Source organism: Odontomachus brunneus, unplaced genomic scaffold, assembly GCF_010583005.1.
Source record: "Odontomachus brunneus isolate Ranch 3 - 2012 unplaced genomic scaffold, Obru_v1 Obru_scaffold_005, whole genome shotgun sequence".
Classification (NCBI taxonomy): Eukaryota; Metazoa; Arthropoda; class Insecta; order Hymenoptera; family Formicidae; genus Odontomachus; species Odontomachus brunneus.
The window spans coordinates 497,525-522,436 of record NW_022639455.1 but is presented as its reverse complement, the minus strand read 5'-3'; the positions used below and the strand labels follow the sequence as shown (position 1 = coordinate 522,436).

At 46.7% G+C, this 24,912-nt stretch overlaps 1 protein-coding gene across 6 annotated transcripts in view; it reads right to left on the bottom strand.

Annotated features, from left to right (window-relative positions):
• Positions 1 to 24,912, bottom strand: part of LOC116847975 (hemicentin-1) — a 263,145-nt gene that overhangs the window by 29,064 nt on the left and 209,169 nt on the right. For all 6 annotated transcript variants that reach the window (XM_032823633.1, XM_032823657.1, XM_032823640.1 and 3 more), the window contains exons 3-5: positions 13,140 to 13,323; positions 11,395 to 11,530; positions 7,604 to 7,812 (exon numbers count right to left, since the gene is read on the bottom strand). In XM_032823633.1, the coding sequence (XP_032679524.1) occupies positions 7,604 to 7,812; positions 11,395 to 11,530; positions 13,140 to 13,323 (529 nt within the window). The remainder of the gene's footprint in view (positions 1 to 7,603; positions 7,813 to 11,394; positions 11,531 to 13,139; positions 13,324 to 24,912) is intronic.

Sequence of the window (24,912 nt, the reverse complement as noted above, 5' to 3'; positions counted from 1 at the left end):
GAGAGAGAGAGAGAGAGAGAGAGAGAGAGAGAGAGAGAGAGAGAGAGAGAGAGAGCAATAAAGGATAAGATGCTTTCCTTGTCTAAATTATCTTTCTAAATTTCTTAAAGTAAAATTTCGATCGAAAAGTGGAATGACAACCAAGCTTGAATTCGAGTGATGTTTCGCTTACACTCATATAGAATGAATCCTCTGCTAGATATTTTCTCTCTCAGTATAAGAACGCGCAGTCTACTTTTGTAAGTCTTCAATTGCATCGCACACGCTGGCAACGAAGGTGCGTTAAGACAAAACATCGTGAAGAAGTCACGACGGGGTATTAACTCAAGAAGAACGCGCTAATTTGTTTCTGATCGAAGGAGACGCCGGAGAACAGCTGGAAATTGCGCGAGGTCCGGCAAGAATCGAAAACGCTTATCGAATATTTATGGAAATGGAGTACTCTCGGGCTCGAGAGAGCAGCCCGCGCAAAAATGACGCGCAGCGGCAGCGACAGCCACGTGAGGGGCTATTAATGCTTCCGGCGTCCCGCGGCGGTAATTTCGGCGGGGAGCGCGGGCGAAAAATTTCCGGAGAGAGTTTCCTCGTAAACTCGATTACTCGCTGGTGTATGTGTGTGTGTGTGTGTGTACCCTGGCGCGTTTCACCGCGGCGTCGAAATATCGATCATTTGAAAAATCTTTTATTCAGTCGACAGCACGATTCGTCCGCGCGCGCGTCACTATGACGCTATTTCCATATCCGCGCTCGCATCGTCGTCGTCGTCGTCGTCGTCGTTGTCGTCGTCATCGTCGTCGTCGTTGTCATCGTCGTCGTCGTCGTCGCCGCCGCCGCCGTCGTCGCCGTCGTCGTTGTCGTTTGGAGTTTACTCAAGAAACGACTGAGAATTACGCGCTGGCGAATAACGCTCGCTCGCGGAAGCGTCAGCTGTGCGCCAACAGCGACGTGAGAATTTTTACGCGTCGCGAAATCGCGACAAACATTTTTCTTAACGAATTCCGCGACGTCGTCGTTGTTGCCGATGCGTCGCTTTTCAGCCGTCCTTCTTCTCATTACTCGAGTCGACCCTTTGCGACGGGCACGAGGGTAACCGCGTGTAAAGTTACGATGACCCCGTGGAAAAATGATAAGCCAGCAGGAAAGGAAGTTACGCGTGTCCTGCACGATATTCTGTGAAGCTTCCGCGCATCACGATGAAGAAGTTAAGTCTGCGCCCATCGCGCAGTTAATAAAATAAAGGCGAAACGTGCGGACAATACATGTGTGAGGGTGAATCGCGGATTCAAGAGAAACGAGTGCGATGACGTGACGTGGCTATTCTCGGCGCAGTTTTTTAGGAGAGGCCGCGATTCGAATGGGTCAACGAGCGCCCATTCGGCCATATTTCGGCCAGTCGTTCCTTGGACAGACTTCAAACGACTCCGTTTTCCTTTTTTTCCCTTTTTGCAACACGAGAGCGCCGACGAGCGGAAAGACAAAAGCGCTGGAATCGACGGGTGCACGGCGAATCGCACTCTCGTAAATAGCCGAATTCAATAATTTTGTGCGATTTGAATTTGCTTGAAAATTTAAAGGCGGACAATTATGTGTTGAAATTCCATCAGTCCGCCATGCAGGCAGCCAAAGTGAAGTAAAAACGTTAGCGCCTGGAAACGCACTTAATAATCCTGGATATTCTTATCGTTTTGGTCTTTAAATGCGAATACTTAAACTCCAATATAGAATATCCTGCGAGAAAGTACTTGAAAATTTATATTTAACAAACAAAGTTTACTATTGTAAAATAAAGTTCATTTCTGCGAAATTTGTTCTGCGAAAATGTTGTACATTATCACACAATCCGGCTTTTATCGACCTTTCTCTCGTAATTTGATTTGAATCATGGAGTCGTTTAATTATTTACTCGAGTTAAATATTCGTATTTAATGAAACAAAATAAACAAGAATGCCCGAGATTAGGTACACAAAAAGAACTATCGACTCGACAAAATCGGCTGTCATCGCTCGTTCAAACAAGTATTGCATCTATTGAACAAATGTAGCGTTAGTGTCGCGCTAATATAGAGTTACTGACCAGATCGCAGTTATTTAATTGATCACTCGCCACGATAACTACATAATTCGTTCAATCAGCTAAACGTTTGCTCAAAAAGATTTCGTTCATTCGAGCAAAATGTCTCAATTCTTTTCTCAGAGTGCATGTCTCAGAACTAGTTTTTACGTTAATTTTGCGGAGCACACGTCGACGTAGCCTCGATAATTAACACTTACTTAACCGGGTCAGAACTCATCAACCCGCCTAATTGTTCGTACGGGCCGAAATAAAGTGCTAAGTTAATCATGCCTGATCGAAGCACAATGTGCTGCGCATCGAACTATCGAGTTCTACGCGCGCGAGAGCGGACAGATCGCGGTGGTTATCGCGACGTAGAACCGTCGCTCGCCGGACAGTGCTTAACAACGTGATTACCTTAAGCGATGGATTCGGTCGTGTCGCGCGGCAACTTCCACGAGACGCGCTTCTACAGGCCACCACGGGGAGACCGAAGTAGAAATTGCCGGCGAAGGACGCTGACCGAAATACGATGGCTGAGCCACTGCTGACCCATTCGTATCGCGGCGCGCTCTCGGAAAACTCCGCGGGCAGAATGCACCCTCTCGTTAGCGAGGGTAAATCCCTGGCTGGTCGGAATCCCCGGGCGGCATTTCGCGATCGAGGCACACGTGGCATCCGCGGCATCGGAATATATCGGCGCTTTGAGGCGAACTTTTCAATTTGCGCTGAAAAGTCCCGCTCTTTCTCTCTCTCTCTCTCTCTCTCTCTCTCTCTCTCTCTCTCTCTCTCTCTCCCGTCCCTCGTTCCCTCGCCTGTACTCCCGACGAGCTAATGCTCGTAATCAATACACCCCGTGTGCGTATGCGTGTGCAGGCGGTGCGCGAACGTGCTCGCTCCCCGGACGGGCGAGCGAGCAGATGAGTACACACCTTGACAGAAAAGCAGAAAGACTGAAGAAAAGGCTGGCGGAGCATCAGAAACTGTCGATTACCACTCGATCCCCAGCGTGAGTCCCGATTGGCTTCTACCTTTCTGTCTTCTGTTTTTCTCCTTCCAAGATGTGAATTCTTCCTATGACGCATTCACACCTTTGCAGAAAAGTAGGAAACAGAAAAGCAGAAGCCAATTGTGTTGGTAGTCAGGTGGTAATCGACAGTTTCTGCTTTTCTAGCGCGTGTTCTGATTGGTTTCTACCTTTCTGCCGAAATGTGAATTCTCCTTAAGGGTCAGGACACCACGTGAAATGATTCTTGACTGGCCCTATCATTAATTCCCTGTCATTAATAGGGAAGAAGCAAATAGGAGTGGGAGAGAAACTCTCTGATAGGAGTGACAGAAGCGCTCCAAGACCGAAATGACGAAATACGCTGCAGCTTCTCTTTCTGACGCACTCACTTCTTCCCTACAAATGGCGGACGGTGTCTTAACTTCTACTGGAGGAACTCCGGGTGCACAAAGGTATCCCCGAGGGAGGCTCACGGCGAGATGCAAGATCGAATCTGTATAGCGAGAATTATAAATTACGTTGGAATTGGATCATGGCGGGAATCCGGGGAAGGAGCGACACGGTGATGCCGGGGACAGCATTAGGAAATGGTAACGCGGGCGAATCAATTTTTGACGTTCGCCACGCGATCGCAATTACATACTTGGCTGGAGCGCGCGCAACTCCGCGGAACGCTCGACAACGCGAGGAGGGTGGATGACGCGTATTTCAGATCGCCCCAATGAAATTGCGAGCTGCGAGGAAATCGCGTGATCGGTGTGTATGGGAATTGGCGAATTATCCGGGACGTTCGCATCGGAAATTTATCACGCGCTATTAATATAACGTGATTAATATTGCGTAGTGGTGCATGCAAAAGGCACATTTGAAAGATCAATTGTACAACAATCGTATAATGCTGAGTATTATCGTAACACGCGTTCTACAGGAGGTTCTTTGTGATTTCACGTGTCCCGCGCTTTGTCTGCCATTCGTTACGCGGGAAAAAGAAGAAGCAAAAGAGGGGGAGAGGAGTGCAAAAAAGGCTCGGTCGCCTCGTGACTCTCGGAAGATCGACGGAAACGTTGTGTTAATCCCGCGAGGTCTAATTTTCGCTCGTCGATAGGTGAGCGCGCGCGTGCGGCTTTATTTAGCGGCAGCCCCGGCAATTTATTCGCGATGGTGGGAATTTTTACGGGGAAGGACGCGCGCGCGCGCGAGAGAGAGAGAGAGAGCACCTTTTAATCCAACGCCGGCGTACCTGCGCATACATACCGTCGCGCGATGCTTTTTCATTTCGCCCGGCCAAATTAATTCGTGGTATGGGGAAGGTGGAACGCGCGCACACGAGATCCAACCGGCGTATTAATTACCTCATACGATCCTATCGAAACTGTTGGCTAATTAATGTTACATAATACTGGATTTAACAGCCGTTTCGATTGCGGACGAGTGAGCGAGAGTGCACGTCCGAATCGTACGAATTCCCTTTACGAATCGCAAATTTCCTTTACGCGATTACAACTTGGCGGTATATTTTAATTGCATATTAACGCCAATGCGACACCGGCGCGAGATGTCGACGCGTATATTTTTCGCCCGGCAGCTAATTCCTCGGACAATCGTCTGTTATTGAGACTAGCCGATCCTATGCGAGCGACGACTAGCGACGACTGAACAATCGCGGAATAATGGCGCGGAAAGTTGACGTGACGACGCGCGCGGGGGAACCGCATTATTTCACGACAACCTTATTTGTGCTAACTGCGGTTCGAATGCACGGCGGTTGAGGCTTGAAATCGATACTGATTGGCCGCTGCCCGCCGCAGCACGGTTTCGCAAAAAGCGTGAAAATCTGCCTGGATGGTCGCTCGGTCGGCCATCGAATTGTCGATAAGGTTAAAACGCATGACATCCGGACGTACCGATTTGAGGGAGATTGATGAGAGAGAGAGAGAGAGTGAGAGAGGGGGGAGGGAAGGAGGATGGGAGCAGTGAACGAGAGAACTCATGATTTCATGCCACGCGCGTGTATACGTACGCGTGCGCGCGTACGCGCGCGTGTGTGTGTGTGTGTGTGTGTGTGCATATCAGGGTAAATCGGTGCATCGTTGGGGATGGTCGGGGATGCAGAACGGTTTGAGGTCAGTGTGTTATACGGACACGCCGCGCGCTCGTGATGTTTTTTTTTTGTCGCCGGCGCGTTTTTCACGACCGGCCGCGCATTTCACCGCGGCGGATTGTCTTTCCGTAATTTGCGTGGAGAGAGCGTGCACCGCGACCGCTCGACTTTTTGCCCAGAGTGGATTTTTGCGCGGATAACAACGGCCCATAATATGATCCGAAGGGGACACCGATAGCGTGCAATCGCAACAACCCTGCCTGAATCGTATGGAAAGTGAATACACGCACGTCGCGTTCGCTTTCCTTCACTTTGTGTGTCGCGAAGCACGTCGTGTTTCGCGATAATAACGCGTATTGTTCAAAAATAATACGGACAAATCAGCCGAAATTTTAGCCCTTACTTTCCACCTGCACAGAAAACGTACAAAATGCTACTTGTGGGTTCTACAGAGGATTTTCCGGCACAGTTGTAGTGAATCTAGATGGAATCAAAAGAGGTCGATGTAGGCGTCAGAGTATCAAAATAGATGTTAGATGGAATATTGAAGTCCGAATTAGTAGGACCAAAATTTCTGCTCGGGCAGTTACAAATTGACGCACGAAATATCGGGAGAATCTCTCTTTCTCGCCCTCTCTCTTCCTGCCTTTCAGAGATTAGTGATAGTCGAAACCTCAGTTTCGCGTTATGAAGGAAGTCTGCCTTCCGTTTGAGAAACGTTAAAACATTGTGTTCGTTGCTCAATTGCTGCAATTCGACGCGAAGCTCGGTGCAGACATGCCGCGAGCGCGTCGGAGATACCGATTACGCCAGCTAAATACAATACGGCGCGCGACATCGGCCGGGATATCCGAGGGAAAGTTTTTCATTATGAGCGGGAAATATATTTCTACGCGTGCAGATGGCGGCCGAGAAGGAAGGGAAGTTCCGCAGTGTCGTATATTTTCTCTCTGCCCCTTCTCTCCTTCCGCCGTTTCCATTATGCATACAACATACTTGATGGCCAGCGTGGCTATATAAAAAAAAAAGAGACAGAAGAAAAAGGAAGAAGAAAAAACGGAAGAGAGAGAGAGAGAGAGAGAGAGAGAGAGAGAGAGAGAGAGAGAGAGACGCGACCTTAATCCCGACCTACCGGCCGGGTTTTCTTTTGCGCGCGTTTTATTTCGAGGTCTCCTTCAAACAAAAGCAACTTTACCCACGGACGTCTGTATAATCGGCCGGCGTTTCATTTTACCTCGCGAAAAAAGTGTTTATTACAGCGCGACGCGCTTTTGTATGTTTTAAAAGCACGCGCACGGTATCGCTTATTCAACGTGAATCGCGTCCGTTTACAACGATAATAATAGGAATGCACGTGCTGATTGAATATCGATGTCACATTTAGCGTAAAAATCACCGGGCACTTCAATACAGACGGAATATTTGACGGAATTCAGCGCGGCGATCTCTCTCGCGCAAATTATTGTATACCATTCAGAGTACGAGCTTTTCGCGATATCAAAAACGCGATTATTGCTAATTACGTGTCCTATAATTCTCTTTTCTCTCTCTCTCTCTCTCTCTCTCTCTCTCTCTCTCTCTTTCCCCCTTCTCGTCCTCTCTGTGCGCCGTTTCGCGGAGGATCAAATTATCGCGCGTCGCTTGCGCGTTATCTCCGCGTGAATTCCGTATGGATAAATTCTCGTATTAACGGCGGCGTCCGTCACAGGGAGACTTATGATAATAAGCCATTATAATTCATCGGGACAACGATCCCTGTCACCGTTCGTAATCAATTACAAACTCGTCTGTATTCAGACGCAAACTTCGCGGCGAAGGCATCAGGCGATCTCCTACGGAGTCCTACTTTCTGCGTCGGGCTCTGAAGGACGAGTTCGCCAACTATGGCTTCATTAAAGAGTCTACTTACATCGCGTGTCGCTAGGCATTACGGCTCTCATCAAAATTACATGTTAGTGGGGCAGCGTGGTATAAGTGTACCGTAAAGCGTCTTACGCGGGGAAAAGCACGGGGCCGAAGACGCGGTCTCTGAAAAGACGCGCCCGTTAAAGAAACATCTGCACGCGTCAACTTTCACGAGATAATCCCACGTGAAAAAGAAAAAGGAAGAGTATCGCCATGATAGGATCTTTTGCTCGATGTATCAATGAAATATTCCAACAGATAACTTCGCGGCCATACTTTCTTCGTGCAAACTCGCCCCAAGAAGGTGTGCGAATATCTCTTTCTACTCGCCGCGTACACATGCATATGGTCTTCTTCTCCGCTTGCGTTTGAAACTTCGTAAACCTCCGTTTGTAAAGCTCCGCTGATACACTCGCACTCACACGCACATACAGACACATGCACACACATACACAGATGGAAGGAGCTTTCCGCACAAGATGTGAATCTAATCGGTCGATCAAGGAAACTCTACAAGAAGATCACGTGTACTCACATCGCACGTCGAACCTCACTTCAGTGCTGGAGGACATAGTGGGATTGGCGTACGCTGGATGGATGGCGACGCATCTGATCGGCTGGCCGTAACGTGATCGCTCGGCCAGAATCTCGCAAACACTGTAGGTCGCCCAAGTGCGCGGATTATCTACCTCAGTCGTGTTTACCTGCGGCCGCAGCGTCCTCATCTCGGTCTCGCCCACGTACCTGCATCGCCCGGAAAATTTGCATTTCCAATGGCCGTTCTGCAACAACTCTTACTCGCTTCCCTTCAACACCACTACCACCTTCCTTCTCCTCCTCTTCCTTTTCCTGTTTCCCCTTCATCGTCTTCTTCGAGCCGCGCGACTAGCTCTATCTCGCCCCCATCGGCGTTTTAACATTGCCCTCTTTTTTTCTCTCTATCTCTCGTTTAGTCCCTTCTAACTCTCTCTCTCTCTCTCTCTTTCTCTCTCTCTCTTTCTCTCTTTCTCTCTCTGTCGTTTTCGCCGAGATTCATTCTTCGCGAGTCCCGGAATTTCGCGAGCGAGGCTAAACGGCAGCGCTGCCGCGAATTAAGCCTGCTGTTGTTCAGTTATTATGGACAGGCTGATGTGAATGATGATACGGGGATGATACGTATTACATATCCGACGGATTCCCGAACGAATCGGTATCTCGCAAACAGAAGGGATGGGATACATTCGTATCGCGGCAACGAGGAAACCGAAACCGATATGTCACTGAGCGAACTTAATTGAACCGAGTCTTCCGAGCGTGATCAGTCGACGGTTCGCGGTAGCGAGACGTAATTACTGGTAAAGAGCAGCCGTGGCGCTCCGCGTAAATCGCGAGCATTTCAGCTTTTCTAACGTGAGAACCGTTTAAATCAGCACACTGCGGAGCCGTGTGTTAAGTCGCGCGTTAAGTTTGGTGTAACTCCACCGAGACTTTATCCATATTTATTAAGTTTTCCCTGGAAAAAGAAAGAAATATTCGCGACTTCGCGCTTTCCTGCCGAGGTAATGAGTTTGTTAACTTACGTCCGCGCGTTTCTCGAATACTGAAATAATGTAAGCAATTAACCGGTACGTCGCGCTGCGTGGATTGACGCGGAAGATTTCAAACGATGACAAAGTGTTCACGCGGCGAAGGAGTCGCGCGCACAGAAAAATGTCATTTTCTACCGCTAAGAAAAGCGATTACTTAATTCCATCTTTTTGAATACCCAAGTCTGAAAAGAATACGAGTTTCACGTTATTTTTATATTGAATAATGAAAAATATAATATTTTGCAATATATAATCGAACGATGAAAATTATTTGCGCACAATCGTGCACAGAAAAAAATTTGGTGGAGAACAGGCCAAGAACAGGTTAGTAATCAAAATTCTTGGCTAGGGAGAATTCTACTTGCGTAGCAATTATCTTCGGCAAAGAATATTTTCTGAATAATAGTCTTAAAATATATTCATCATAAATTTGTGAAAAACTCATTATCATATACTCAGCGAATAATCTATTCTCTTTACAAGAATATCTTAAAACTTCGTCAAAGAAAAAGTTGGTTCTACGTAGTAAACAAACCGTATTCTTGTTTTAATTTAATATTCTTAATTGAAATGCTAAACTTATCAGGATTCAGAATGTATATTGAATAAATTTAATGCTTCTAGTGAACACGGACAAAACACTTTGGTTGTGAAATTCGGTTTTAATGAACGAACCAACGTGTCGTGGTTGAAGGACATGAAATCTTCGTGGTTCTTATGACCCAAATTTGATAAGAACCAGAAATTCAGTTTCCTCCAACTGAAACGGTTCGCTCATTGCAAGCAAACTTCATGTTAATATAAGCAAGTCTTTTTCTTCGTGAGCTCTTGTTAGATTTATAGGCTTACAAAATATTCTCGAATGTAATGTAATGTACATTTTTCTGTGTTCGAAAGTTTCGAGCGACATATTCGTAGTTCGACAAGGAAAGGATTAATTAACGATGACACTCTCGGGATCACATCCACGATCGGCGGCCGGCAGTCCGCGCTCTGTTGACGATTGCGTTTTTATGAACAGGAACTCGATAACTACTCACTGTCGATTGCGCGGCCATCTTTCCGGTCTCCCCGGTCGCTCATAATTAATACGTTTATGCATACACATATTCGCGCTGCGCCGCGTGTGTCAATTAGGATAATTCCCAGTGAGTAAGTGGGGTAAGCGAGAGCAGCGGGACTGAGAGCTGGCAGCGGTCGCCTTGTCAGGGGACCTCGTCTACAATTTGAAGGGCGTCCCGACGTGCTCTCGTGGACGTCCGTCGCCTCGTTGACCGAAAATTGCAAGGTTTAAAGCCGAGAGAGCACGAGAGACAGAGAGAGACGGAGGGAAAGAGAGCGAGAGAGAGAGAAAGAAAGAGAGGCAAAGAGAAAAAGAAAGAGAGGTAGAAATTGCGCTTTACTGTGTGAATCGCGCAGCTTGTTGTTTTTACTTGGTCGCGTAAAGCCATTAAACGCGCGTTCCTCGCGAGCTCTTTCCGCTTGCGGAACAACGCGAGACGGGGATGGGCGGGCAGGTTGTGCTTCCCTTCGAATTTTCGCCGCGCTCCCCTTCGCGTGACACACACCCGCGTCCGGCGTTTTCTCTCTCGTCGCACGAAATGCATCGTGTATAGCTCCTTAACTTCGCTCGGGCAGGACGCGAATCATGATTATTCATGGGGCGCGTGTTCCGCTATCGACAGCGTCCTCAATGCATTACCTAGCGGAATCTTCGAGCGCCGGACAAGCCCTCGCGAAGGCGGGCGAAGAAGAGGCGCGCCGACGGTGGCGGCCGTGGGATCGATAGCACTCAAAAAAATCTTCGGCTAGTCCAGGTAGAATACGCGAATTGTCATGACTAAAATTTATCACCGTTTCTTGTGCCCGCTAAAAAACTGTCTGTATACGTAGAATTTACAGCAGTAGCAGCAGCAGCCTTTCAGCAATATCTGCTAACAAATGTAGGTAGGATAGTACGTTCGTTTGTCTCTTGTCTCTGGTCTTTTCTTGTCGAGCAGATTTAATTTTTATAAGAGATGTAACTAGCTTTAATCTGGATGGACGGCGCGGAGAGACTTCCTTGCTAAATTTCACAAACGATTCAGATAGAAATTCTGTCTCTCTCTGTCATCTATATTGATTAAATGCAAAATTATACGCGATGCTTGCTAGTCATTTGCTCATTTCAACTAATTTCTCGCTGCAACTGCAAAATATTTTAGTGAGTGTATTTTGGTTACGCGCGGCAGCTCATTTAATCGCCGAATCTGGAACAGGTCCATGCAAATTGCTCTTTCGACAAATAAAAAGAATAAAAATCGAGAGCTGGGTAGTCAAGAGGTCATCGTTAAAATACAAGATCGTTTCGAATTATGTAAACGGCTCGACACTCGTAAGAGCGTCTTCGCGATCGCGCTTGTTTTTCATTAGAGCTGCGAGACGATTCTTGCTCTCGCCTAGAAATTCAACGCTTTCCGCTGCAGTTAAAATTTCGGAACGCTCCTCGCGAAGATCGAGGCGAAAGAGGCGGGCGACTGCCGCGTATCGTACGTTCACCTCTTCCCGCCGGAACATTCCATCTGATCTCCAGGTTCATAAATCGTCCACAAATCGCCGAATGATTGCGCCCGAGGGCGAATGAACGGTAGGAACGCGTCTGCTAAGAGAGAACGCAGGAGCGAGCGAGACGCGCAGGAGATCGCGGCGCCAAAGGGCTTCGGCGCGGCTACGGCGCACAAGTTAAGTAGTACGGAATCTACGTGCAACAATTACGAACCATTTAATTAGAGGCGAAGGATTCCCATACCGCGCTCTGCAAGTGAGCGTAGCGATCTCACCTGCTCGGGCTGTCACGTTGCTGCCGGGGAGAATTAGACGGTCGGCGTACTCTATCTGCGGTCGCTGAGGGCTGACTGCAATGAGAAAATTAGCAGGGATTAATCTGCCGTATGCCGGTTCGCTCGCGCGCGAAGCCACCTCTACGAGATGCTCCATAAAGATCTTACGGAGGAGAAAAGAGAACAAAGAACGAGATAAAACTCGAAGGACCTCCGTGTCCGGGAACCGACGCGAGTAAGGTAGAAGCATCAATGCCTAATCCTGGACATTCTTAGCCCTTGCTTTAAGACGTAAATCATAAGAAGTTGACCAACCATGGTCAATTTTTAGAAGAGCAATCGATTGTAGTTGGTCAATTTCTTACGGCGTACGTCTTAAAACAAGACAAGGTTGTGGACAAGGGCTTAATATTTTGGTTTTACATTCCAAAACGTTTCTATTCTAGGGACAGTTTTACTAAAAATTTGCGGCACATGTAACATAAACTACAGATTTTCGGTAAAATTTTCCTCAAAAAGGACGTTCTCAAATACGAATATTTAAACGTTTAACATGGAATACATATACATATTCAATGTACACACTAAGAAAAAAATTTATATATTCATGGAATATAAAGTTTATTCACAGAAGTAAACTTTATTTCACACAAGTAAACGTCATATCCCGAACATATATTAGTATTTTCAAACATTTCTTCTCGGTATATACATTCCATATTGAAACTTTAAAAATATTCGTGTTTAAAGACCAGAACAATAAAAATGTCCAGAATGGCACGTGTCTAGGTATTGATATTTTTACTTTAATTCACCTTTTGTCGCGCGAGAAGCAAATTTGAACAAAACATCGAAATAATTCAAATTGTCAACTATTATGGATATTAACACGCGGCCGCAGTGTGCAGTCCGATTACTGCGTAAGGATTAAAAGAAGAAAAAAGAGAAAGAAAGCGCACGACGGGGATTCTCTCGGTGTATAGCTCCATTTTCACGGCGCGCCGCAACAAATCCTGTTGTTTCATTGGTAATTGTGTCGCGGGATTATCGAGTGAGTGTAACATCGAGAGAAAGAGAGAGAAAGGGGGGAGGGAAAGAGAGGGAAGAGAAAGAGAGAGAGAGAGAGAGAGTTGTCCGGGTAGTTTTACAAGGGGTTTTACAAAGGTAATCGGAATGTACGATCTCCGGACGGGAAACGATAATCCACCATAATTTTGTCGACGGGAAACACGACAACATTGCGTATGGCGGCACGATTTGAAACGCAAACGACAACGACGAGAGTCCAATGAGAGGCGCGCGCACGGACAGATTTCCGTGACTATTTATTGAGTTAGGCGAATTATTGCGCGCCCCGCGTAGCAGTCGCATCGGCCGTTTCATCAAGCGCACGGACATGCCACCGGCTTTCCATATCAATTATCTCAATAACTATCAGCGAGAAAATAAGCTAGCTCAGGTCGCTGAATGCGACTCAGTTTCCTCAGCCTCGTAAATTATCCGGAGATTATCGGAGTGCGCGCGCAATGTAAACAGAGCCACATTAGCCCGTTAATCCATCTTGAACGACCTCGTTCACCTGGAATATCTGGAGCTGAATCGTGATATGAAACGGATGCGCGCGAGCATTCCTCCCCTCGAAAATAATTAACGACGACTCCGCGTCGTGGGAATTCGCTCTTACCTCTGACGACCAGCCTCGCCGGTTCAGATGCTAACGCGTCCTGCGTCGTGAAATCGCTCGCGGTTACTTGACATTGCCAGAGTCCGTCGTCGAACTCCAGCGTGGCGGATCGCACCCATAACGAGCAGTCGCCGATGTCCGGCGAGCCCACCCACTCGTATTTCTTCAGATGCATACCTATTGGCTAAACAAAGGGAGCAGAATTTACGGGTTATCGAGTTACAATTTTCTATCTGTACATCTGATCGTGTTTACGGTAAATTTTTCCTCAAAGAGGACATTCTCAAATGCAATCTTGACTATTAAATACGAATATTTAAACGTTTAACACAGAATACATATACATATTCAATGTATATATATGTATATGTCACACGCTGAAAAAGAAACCTGAAAATTTATATATTCGTGGAATATAAAGTTTATTTACAGAAATAAATCATCTCGATTCACTTTTAACTCTTTCGCTATCAACGAGATGTCTTTTCCACCGTTAATAAAAATTTTATTCGATTAAATAAAGTTTTTTAACATTCAGAACACACACACCAGTGCTACCACTCTACTTACTTACAGCGTTGGGCATTAATCGATAAAAATATTAACTGACCAAAAGAATCGACAAGTCAACGGAAATTAATCAATCATCATATATAAAATCACGAATAACTCGATCGTTTGATGAAATTGATTATTAATGGAATTATGATTTGACTGATTGTACGCCGATTAATAATAAATTTCATCAATCGATCAAATGCTTCATAATTGCATACACGACGGCTGATTCATTTTGATTCGCCGATTGTCTCGGCCAAATTGAGTGTTAATCGATTAATGCTCGACTGCCCGATTGTGAAAGCATTCCGGTCGCGCACAACGAAAACGGCAATCCCTCACCATAGAAGAGAGCGAAAAGCAGCGCAAAGTATTACAACAAAAATGGAGAGCAACGGGGGCAGTTTCCAAATTTAAAGTTCGATTCATCTTGCTGCTCTCTCGATGCGCGCGGATCCGATAGATCGCTACACATATATTATAAGGGATATGTCACAAGGGGAGAATTTACGGCCCGCGCGCGCCCAGACCGCGCGGCCGTTTGTCGCGTCGGGGGCGCATATTGAAAACACCGGCGCCGCGAGATTAATAGGAGAAATTCTCGCCGGCGAATTTCCCGCACATAGCGGTCCACGCACGTCAGCATCTTTTCGATCGTTTAATCGTCCCGGGAATTGCGTCGATCGCCCGCGCTTCTCGTTACCGGAATCCTCTCGTCCGCCCGCCTGGCCAACCTTCCTCCGCCGTCGACGCCATCGATTGTGCCGTGCGCTTCCTCCGAAATGAATCATCGGCTTCCGGTCTCCGTCGTCGTTGTCGAAGCCGCTCGACTCCTCTTCCTCGCGGATTAATTCGCTGCCGTCAGGAAAGTGCGGCCCTAGCAAGTCCCGCAGTCATAATGTGGCCGTAATTCAGCGATCGATTCTGCATTGGGGTGCTCTCTTTTAGCCCTCACCCTCTCTTTCCTCCTGCCCCTCTCTCCGTTCGTCTGGTCATCTTAAAACTTTTTTGTTTCCTCTATTGCCTCCTTCTCGCTTTTTTTGCGAAAGTTTAATTAAAATTGCTGTAGTAGTTCCCATTTGTTGTGGTTATTGTTTATTGCAAGTTCGTTTGGGAAAGTCGATTCTACTTCACCACTTGTAAGTCTTTGCATTATTTATGATTGGATCTCTGTGTTCGTTTGCCTCAATGATAAATTTATTTCCCTCTCTCTCTCTCTCTCTCCCTCTCTCTCTCTCTCTCTCTCTCTCTCTCTCTCTTCTCCGCGATCTCTCTTTCCTTCCTCTCAGTCTCGCGCGATACTTCATCGCGACGGCAATTACGCAAGGCGTGTATACAGTCGGCGTATATCGGTCGGGGATGGCACCGTACTGCATGTTTGTGATAGCTCCGTTAAAACGCGTGGCGAAAAAGCTCCGTCGCTTAAAGGTATTAGCCGGTTAACGAGTTTCCGTAATCCGCCAATGGTCCACTGTCTTGAATTGGCGATGTCGCTTACGTGCACTGCTAATGAAGATACCGACATCCAATTGCTCTCTTTTCGTCGTTTTCATTAAATTATCCCGATATCGGCGAGGCATTATGAAAATGCACTATGAAGACATTCTTTATCATTCCGATATTTCTCGTACGTTCCAGAAATTTAACGGCAGGCTACGCTGTTACGTAATTCTAATCGTATACATAACGAAATAACCTCGCTGGATAAGTCGTCTGACCTATTCTCGGGCAATTAATTTGCCCGAGAATTTTATGTTCTCCCGACGTTCGCTCCTCCCTCCGAACGTCTATTTTCCCTAAAATGGCGACAGATAAAAGATAGCCCGTTAGGGGCTCATGTGGTTGTCCGATGGTATCCGCAGGATATCCGCAATCCACCGTCTCTGTCTGGAGGATCTGCCGCCATTTCCAGAACGAAAAAAAAAGAGAGGCACCGCTTTGCCGCTCGTGATCTACTCGATTCGAGAAATCCGGTAGGGTTCTTTTTACGACGGTGGAATTCTCGCGCGGGGGACGGTCGCTTTGAAACGGACAAGTGCTTAACTTCGGGCTTCCTCCGGGGACGCAATGAGAGAGCTCCGTTAGCTACGACAGGACGCCGTCGCGCGACTATATTAGTAATGAGCGGAGCCGTGTTCCCTGCGGAATGTGCAGTTTATCACCCGGTGGCAGACACAATAATACAATGGGAAATCCAGGCGAAGATTATTCGCGCGTAGACGAAGAGCGCGGGATACGCGCCCTCAGGACAAGAAGAATAATGAGTTTGCTGGCGCGCGCGCTCGCTCGCGTGCATTCGGGTGTTCGTGGCTGTTGGGGTGAAACGCGACGTCTAGTGTACTATCAGCGGGAATTAGCGTCTTAGGTCATTGTCGGGTTAATATCTCACGTCGTATCGTCCTCGAATTATCGTTCTCCTTTACATTCCCCGCTGTTGTTAAAGGTCCACCGACGCTCGCGCTTAGTCTTGCGCAACATGTCCAGGAAAATATCGTCGAAACGCATAAAGTTTCAACGATTATTTTACGATAATATTATCGTAGTACCGTCACGTAATATCGTCACCAATAATTGCTGCAACAATTCAAAAAGACTCTTTCCAAGCGCAGAAATAATGGTTTTCACGGAAGAATGCCTTTTGTACGCGCGCTCCGATGAGAGAAGCGGGGATGGATGTGCATTTATTCGTTTTAAATTTAAATAATTCTAATTAATATGGAAAATTTTTAACTGAAATATAATAGTGATTAAATAAATTAATTATAAAAAAATTAATTAAAATATAGGCAACATGTGTTTCTATTATTATGCGGAAAAAACGTCACGGTTTGTCCACACATAAATCTGGTTGTGCCGACCAAATACAACAGTGAAATGCGGAACAACTAATTATGCGGTCGCTGCAACCGCAGAGCAAAAATGCTGAGTTACAGCGACAATATCTGGTTGCTCCAACCAGAGTGTATCCATAGGAGTGAATGTCACTCCATGTCCACTCCGATTTGCTACAATCAGACTAATATTCGGTGATGTGTACCATATCTTTTCTTTTCCGTGTGTCATCGGTGCATCACATCATTCGATGGCTGTGTTCAGCGAAGAAAGTTGTTTTGCAATCGTTATAAAATTCTTGAATCTTGACTGCTGTGCAGTCTTAGCATTGGCTGAATGTACCAAACGGATTCAAGAATTTTGCAAAGCAATTGCGAAGCAGCTTTTTCTGCTGATTGCAATCAATGTTAAAATATAATAGATGAGAGAGAGAGAGAAAGAGAGAGAGCTGATTTGCGAGAATGGTTTTATTTTTTATGGCAAAAGAGTCCATATGTGTCGTTCCTTCGCGAATATATCGCGGTAGGAGTTACGCGAAATTTACATCCGACTGGTATAGCCGTGTGCTATAGCCGGAACTTCCGACACGCTTCGCGGCACGCGTCTATGAAGGGGCGCACGCATACTAACTTTTCCGATACTCTGAGAAACCGACCGAGCCGCCGCAAATCAGCCCAACGGCTTTTCAAACACACGCGAAACCACCATCGCCGCCGCCGTCGTTCTCACGTATAACAAGCTGCGCGAGGCACTTTTCGAATGCGCAATGAGAAAGAGAGAGCCTCTTACCCCGCACGAGCCACATGCCGAACGATCCTGCAAATCTGCCCTTCCCGGGCACACAGAGAACTCGAGCAGCATCTTCGCGCCACGAATTTCCACCAACTTTTCGGCGGAACGGGCTGGCTACGTCGCTTCGTCGGGTTATCTCGACTCCGTCGGACTCACGGCGAAGGCCGCGGCGAGATTTCCGAGAGTGAAGGGTTTCGGAAACTCAGAGAAGAGAGACAGAGACTCTGCGAGGTTGGAAGGTAACGTGCCGGTTACCGCCGCAATGGTTTTACACCATCGGTCTACGTCCTACGATCTATTTCGTTGCTCTCGAAGAGATTGCCATTGCGTCCGCATTACTCCGAGGCTCTCTCGTGTTATCGGGGCCTTTGGCCCAGGGGTATGTACCCTGGCCGTTTGCCGTGGCCCCGTACCTGTGCCTGTGTGTGCTCCTTTATGTATGTGTGAATGTGTGCTCGGCCACGTGCACGCATCTACGTGATGGAGGGTTGTGTGCGGGCGCGCGAGCGAGCGCGTGTGCGATGGCGAGGGTGGTTAGGGGTGTGTCTGCGGGTGCATTACGCTGATTGCTGGTCGCGGCCTCTCCGGAGAACACAGAACGGCGAAGAGGGCGGCGAAAGGGGGCTGGAAAGCGAAGGGGAAACAGGGAGACGGGGTGGCGGATGAAGAGGGCAGACAGGGGCGAAGACGGCCGTGAAACGGCGAGGAGAAAGAAAAAGGAATAAGGACCCTTCCACCCTCGCCGGTAAATAAACGAACGGTGCTCCCGCCGCGCACGGGTTTTAATCCTTTCAATGAACGACAGCGACTCCTTTCGCTCTTCTCTTTTTCATTCTCTCTTCTCTTCTTCCCCTCACCTTCTCTCTCTATCTCTGCGTTGTCAGCGGATTTATCCCTTTTTGTACTTTTTTGTATTTAATCTATATTATCATTACTCGTGTGCCTCCTGTCTTAGCATTCTACTAATATTTGTATATTGTAACTTTAAGGAATAATAACCTTACACGGAAAAAAAAGATCTGCTACATATGGACAACTAAATATAATTTGCTGCATTAGCCACTTTTTCTTTACTGCAGAGGCCAATTTCCTTGCTATGATAACAAGAAAATCTGCTCCTGCAATAAAAAAAAGTAGCTAAAGCAGTAAATTATATTTAGTTGTCCATCTGTAACAAATGTTAGCCACTTTTCTTGTTATAGGAGTAGACTTTCTTGTTATCATAGTAAGAAAATAGGTTCCTGCAGCAAAAATAAAATAGCTAACACAGCGAATTATATTTAACTGTCCATATGTAGCAAATTAGTTTGCTGCTGCAGCAAATTATTTTTTTCCGTGTACGGTAACGATAAAACTCTCCTCTCTTTTCTCTCTCCCTTCTCCCTCTCTCTTCTTCTCTCGCGGCAGCGCGAACAATTTTCTCCTCACGACTGTTACCATTTTTTCTTCTCTTTAATTTCGTTTTTTTTTCAATTCCCTCACGCTTCGCGGCGAAGATGGGCCGTCGATGAGGCCGTCGAGGGGCCGACTCGATTCGTTTACGCGATGTCTACACGTATTTACGAAGATTGAAGATCGATGGAGAAAACGTGAGGCCACGCGTTGTTTGTCGACCCTAGAACGCGAGAACGCTGAGATTGTGCACTACCCCATGAAACTTTAAATTTCCCGCGTGTTTTATTATGCTGAGCTTGACAGCTTTGGGCACGCCGACATTCTCACGCAAAGTTATGTATTAACTGAAGCACTAAAACACGTCATGGTTGTTTGCGTAAGCATGGTGAATTTTTACGGGTAAGTTGGGATAGTCAGCTAAGCTCGTACGTTCATTTCTGAGGGGAACGGAGTTGCGTAGACATCCGATGTGCGAAAATCACGTTCGGAGATTGACCACACTCGTGATATTTCGCGTCGTCCGATCACAAACGTATACTCGGGGTGCAGAGGTGGTGCGGAATGCGCGACTAACTGTTACATTCGCGAACGTGCGTTTCCACACTGGCATTTCCCGAAAAAAAGAACAGCTTATTTCTCGTGGAGAGTGTGTTAAGCGTGACAAAATAGCGCGTCAACTCCTTCTCAGAGACGCTTCGCGCATCGGCAAATCACCCTCGGAATCAGACGACGCGCGCCTCGGGGGTCGACGACGGAGGCCATCATCTCGGGTGATTCGACGCGTAAAACGGATGCGTCGCATCCGGCGCGATGTCGCAGAAAGTGCAAACAATGCCGCGCACAGGATGAACGTGAGCGGAAATGACGTGGTGGCTGTAGGACTCAGCAGGGTACGGCGAAGACACAAGGAGGAGGGGAGGACGGCAACAGGAGGAGACGCGGTGCGGAGGCGTCGTAAACAGGCCGGGATCCCGCGAGGAGAGAAAATTATCCCGCTCGTTATTTACATCTTTCATAAATATTCACTTTCGCGGGAGAAAGTCAAGCCGGAAGGAGCCTGCGGAGCGTGGGGTGCGGGTCGAGCAGAACGGTTGAACGGGGTAGGGGAGTTGGGAGAGAAAAGCCAGGGAGAAGAGGATATTTGGTTGAGGAAGTAACGAGAAACCGCGCGGGGCATAAATCTCCGGGCTTTCGGAGGCGATCTCGTTTCAGGATCACCCACTGCGAAAAGCCTCCGTCGTTGTCTGAGGTAGTAATGCGATATTCAAGACCCGGGCTGTCCTGGTCCTCCGCACCAACCCCTACCTAGTCCTGCCGGCCCGGCGGAACCAGGTCTGAAGAGCATTGGACGATATTTGCATTGTTGTTTCCGGCAAGCGGAATCTCGCAAAGACTCTGCGGAATATTTCCGAGAGGACGTATTCTTTCCCCCTCGTGCTTCCTCGTTCTCGTCCGAGAAGAGCATTTATCCCTACACGGACTGGGCTACAACAAGCGCCGTGAGTCGTAGGAATTCGCCAATTATAGCAGACTTTTCTTGTAATGATTGCACTGAGAGAAAAGTATAGTTGCTTTTGGTATAGTTAGTTGCAACTATACACGCAAAAAAATGATTTAGTAATATCAGCTAAACCGCGGTAGCTGATTCAAACTTACAATTAGTCAAAAGGCTAATCGTTTAGCTGTCAAGAATTGGCTATGACAATTAAGATGCATTCGTTATGAAATACAAATATATTAGATGACATTAAAAATGCATATTATTTCAAGTAGCTAAAAAAATGGCAGTTATTCCTAAATTTCTTACCGTATGCATATATTAAAGAAGTTTGCCGGACAGCTTTGTTACAGTCATTTATTTCTAGCAGCTAATATTTCTCGCTGTAGCGCCTAAATTTAACAGCGAATAAATTTAGCTTCGGTAATATCGACGTAGCTGTTCCTATTTCAGTGACATCTTATTTGCCACAGCTATTTTTAACTCTGGAAGCTAGTTCTTCTTTGTGTGCACATTTTTGTGATTTTAACCACAAAAATAATTAGATAAACCATTATTTTAGTAAGTGTTATTAGAAAGATGGTTTTTCTAATTATTTTTCTGGTTAAAATCACAAAAAAGTATAGTTGACGCCGAAAGCAACTATATTTTTCTCTCAGTGCGATTGTGATTGACGGATTTTTACGACTTACGACATTTATTTCAGATCAGGCCTGAAGCGTTCCGACGACACTCGAGAAAGATGCTCGTTTCTACCAACTTTGGTTAACTTAACCGGCCGGTTATTCCAACGGAATTAACCAATCGCTTTTCTCGTTAGTCAGAATTGACAGATGTGATTGGTCAATTCCATTAGAATAACCAGCCGGTTAAGTTAACCAAAGTTGGTAGAAACGGGCATGAATCATTTAAGATGCTCGTAGTGGAGCCGTGAGATCTTCGACCCTCGCGGCCCTGAGCAATATTTTCTGCGTCCCCGCGTGTTCAACCTTAATATTGCCTAAGCTAACTCGATAACCTCTGTTTGTTCTCGTGTTGTTTCCTCGTACGTTGCTTGCTCGACGACCACCGACAGTCGACTGAGGCTTTGTTTGCGAACGAAAAGTCACTCGTCACGAGAATTATTTTCTGTTATTTTTCGTACAACGTTACCAAAAATGTCGCGAGCGTATCTTGCATAATTTATTTAGAAGCAACGCGTGTGAAACGCATTAAACAAGACAGCGCAGTGGCGAAATCCTGTGTTGCTTTCGTCGTTGTCGGCTTAAATCCGCGGTGTTTGAGAATGTTACATGTCTTACGTCGGATAATGCGGCAATGTCATCGAACGTGTGCCGAGATTATACTATTATTATACATCATACATTTTTGAGCGTACAAAAAACGCAATTCTAAATTTGAGTTAAACATTCATTCCTTCAAGTGACGATATTTTCACTGTCGCTTCGATTGTAAAATTTCGCGCGTTCCGAACGGGATTTTATTTGAAGAAATCTAGGGAAAGAAAGGAGAGAGAAAATACATTTGTTTAAAAAATATATATGTAAATATTTGTTACTCATCGAAATATTCAGATTTTTGAGAGGGGACGCGTGCGCACGAATTCGCGGTATTCGAGCGAATAGAGGCAATCTAGCTCGGATAATCTCGACTTCGGCAAGAAACAGTCGACAGGCGTGAAGGAGGACCAACAGCACTGTGAATATCGAGAGCTCGCGAAACGACGCCGGCGGAATTAGCATATTTCCAGGCGCGCGGGCGCTTTATATTATGACGGATTTGCATATAGCGGCGATGAACATTTTTTTTTCTCTCCGCGTCGCTCATTAAGTATGCCGGAGTAACAAATACCGCGAGCTCTAACCCGGGAAAATTCGCTGCCACCCGCGCAAAAATCTCCTTCGCGCGAATTTCGCTTCCGTGAGCGCGAAAACATTATTAACTTTGAACACCTGCATTATAACGACAGCTAGATTTATGCATAATTGAGAGATCGACACTTTGAGGAAGAAATCGTCTTCGCGCTCTCAGCGGCCGAGAAAATTGCCGGCTTATACCGAACCGTCGCGCGATACCTCATTTCGGCTTACCCGCGACGCGAGATTGAAAAATTACTGGCTGCACTTTCAACGGTACATAAATCTTAATGAAAAATCTGTCTCGCGCGAATATCGGCAACAACACCGCCGCACCAAAGGCACGACCCGATAATAGAGATAGATCTAAAAGCGAACGGAAGAAAAAAATGTATTTGCTGCTGCGCGCATATACAGATCGCCGTGTTTTCTCCCCATTCCCATTTCTTTTCCGGTAGTTCAACAAGCGACGCATCGTTAGAAATAGTTGACTACTCTTGTCGTCGTCGCGAGTGCAGAATTCGATCTCGCAACTGCGAGATATCAGCCAGTAGAAAAATATTATCCTACTGCTAGGAAACGCGACTGCTCGACTCACTCTCCTTCTTTTGTGTAATGTTACTTTCAGCAAACAATATTCTCTCTTAACAACAGTCTTAAGATGTACTTATCACAAATTTGAGAGAAAAGCTCATTATCGTGCACTCGAAAGAAGAATCTCTATTCTCAACATGAGAATATTGTAAGATTTTGCCGATGAAAAGTTTGGTTCAACTTTATACAGCAAACACACCGAATTGTTACTTCAATCCAACATTCTTGTTAGAAATGTTAAACTTATAGGGATTCCGAATGCGTTTTGAACAAATTCAATCTTTTTGATGAAGTTACGACAAGTGTGTGCGGATGCATGAGCTTGCGAAATATCAATAATACTTCGAAGCAGTAATATTTGCCTGAACGCAATACGCACTTTTCTGCGTGCGGATACTCGTGTTTCAACCTGATGCTGATACTTCTGCAGAATTGAATAAAGATAACGGAAGTAGAAACGCAGAGAATTTCCCAAAGAAATCAATTAAATCCACGAACGAATCAGCGTCGAGGAAGTAACGATGGGAGAGTAAATAGTTTCAAGCGAAGCTTAATTGTTTGTTGAACGGAAAATTACTCCGGTGCCTCGCGCTGTCGATTATCGCTGTCGATATCGATGTAGAATTATCGATGTCCCGTATAATCGAAATATATTGGTACGCGAGAAACGCGCCTGAGCCACTCGGGATGCCAGAGGGTGATGTATTAAGCGTACATTTTCCCTAATCCAGATGTCATTAAAACAGATTATCTACATGAATTAATATGCAAATTAGTTCACGCGTCGCCGAGGCACGTATACGTACCTGCGCGTGCGTGTGTATGTGTGTGTTCGCGTGCGTATGTACGTATCTGCGAAAGTTATAACAGCGGAATGTGTGTTATACTCGTTACAACACGTTACATGTTTCAACTGACACTCCCAGTGCGCGCCAGTTTCATAGCCTAATTAAAAAATTAAACAAACGTCTCGTAAGCGCGAGATATCAGTGCGATTACGTAACGTGAACGCGATTACGTGGTGTCTCCGTAAGTGCGAAACATTAAGACGGAACCGCACGCGTGTATGCAATTTCGCGGACTCGTTCTCGCACTCGTTCTCTTGTCGCGGAATGCGTACACGCGCGCGCGTGTCGGGTCTACGTGTATGTAACAAAGCGCGTCGCAGAATTTCATTTCAAAGCGCAATCAAGAACAAAGCTAAATTCTGTCGTAAAATAATTTCCGGAAGAGAACCGGCGCGACGATCCCGTGAAAAGTGGCGCAGCGAGAGGAGGAGGAAGAGGAGGAGGAGAAAGGGGAGGAGCGCGACTCTGTGTATATCGCCGCGATATTTTCTCTAATCCAGATGTCAGCGCGGCGCCGGGGCTTACCTTCGCAAATTAATATGCAAATTAATGTACGCACCGCGGTCGCGCGTTGCTTGAGCGCGTGAGCGCGCACGATACACACATCCCCCCGGTAATATTGCGCCCGACGCGGCCTCTTCAAGGGTATTTAGCCCATGAGACGACTTTCGACGATGGACGTCCACAATGGGCTGCGCACACAGCCCAACGAAAGATGCGGGGAATGATAAATTTCCAAAGCCACAAGAGCGTCCACTCGAGCGGCCCTTATCCGTCCACTTCGTCGCGAGTTGCGCCCTGCGTTCAATGTAGTCGTCCCCCTTTTGTTTGGCCCTTGAGTCCTCGTGAAAACCGACCACGAGGACGGTGAGGACGAGTGAGCCCTTTCCTTCCCTCTTTTCCTCTCCGTCTCTCTCTCTCTCTCTCTCTCTCTCTCTCTCTCTCTCTCTCTCTCTCTTTGGTCGTCGGCCTTTGCACCGCGGTTTCGTTATTAACACGGACACCGCGAGGTTACCCGTCGTTTCTGGTCTTCAGTCCCCCTCCCTTCTCCTCCACTTCACCCACCAGCTTTCAAGAGGAACAATCGGCTGCGTCGACTTTTCCGAGACTGACAATCGACATCCGCGATTATTCGCGCTGCGTTTAACTCTTTGTGGCGCGATGTGTGGTTACCGGCAATAGTCGGCAGGAAGTACCGCCGATTTAACCGCGGTAACCCGTGCCCATTGAGCGTGAACGGCCGCGTAGATAATTTAATTATGTTTAATTGCCGGCACTTTTAATCTCCGCGAATCCAATGTTCTCCAAGTGTCCCGTGAGCACATTTACTCTTTCACCGAGGCCAGCCTCACATCCGCCCTCATTCACTTCCCTTCCCCCCCCCCCCCCCCCCCCCCCCC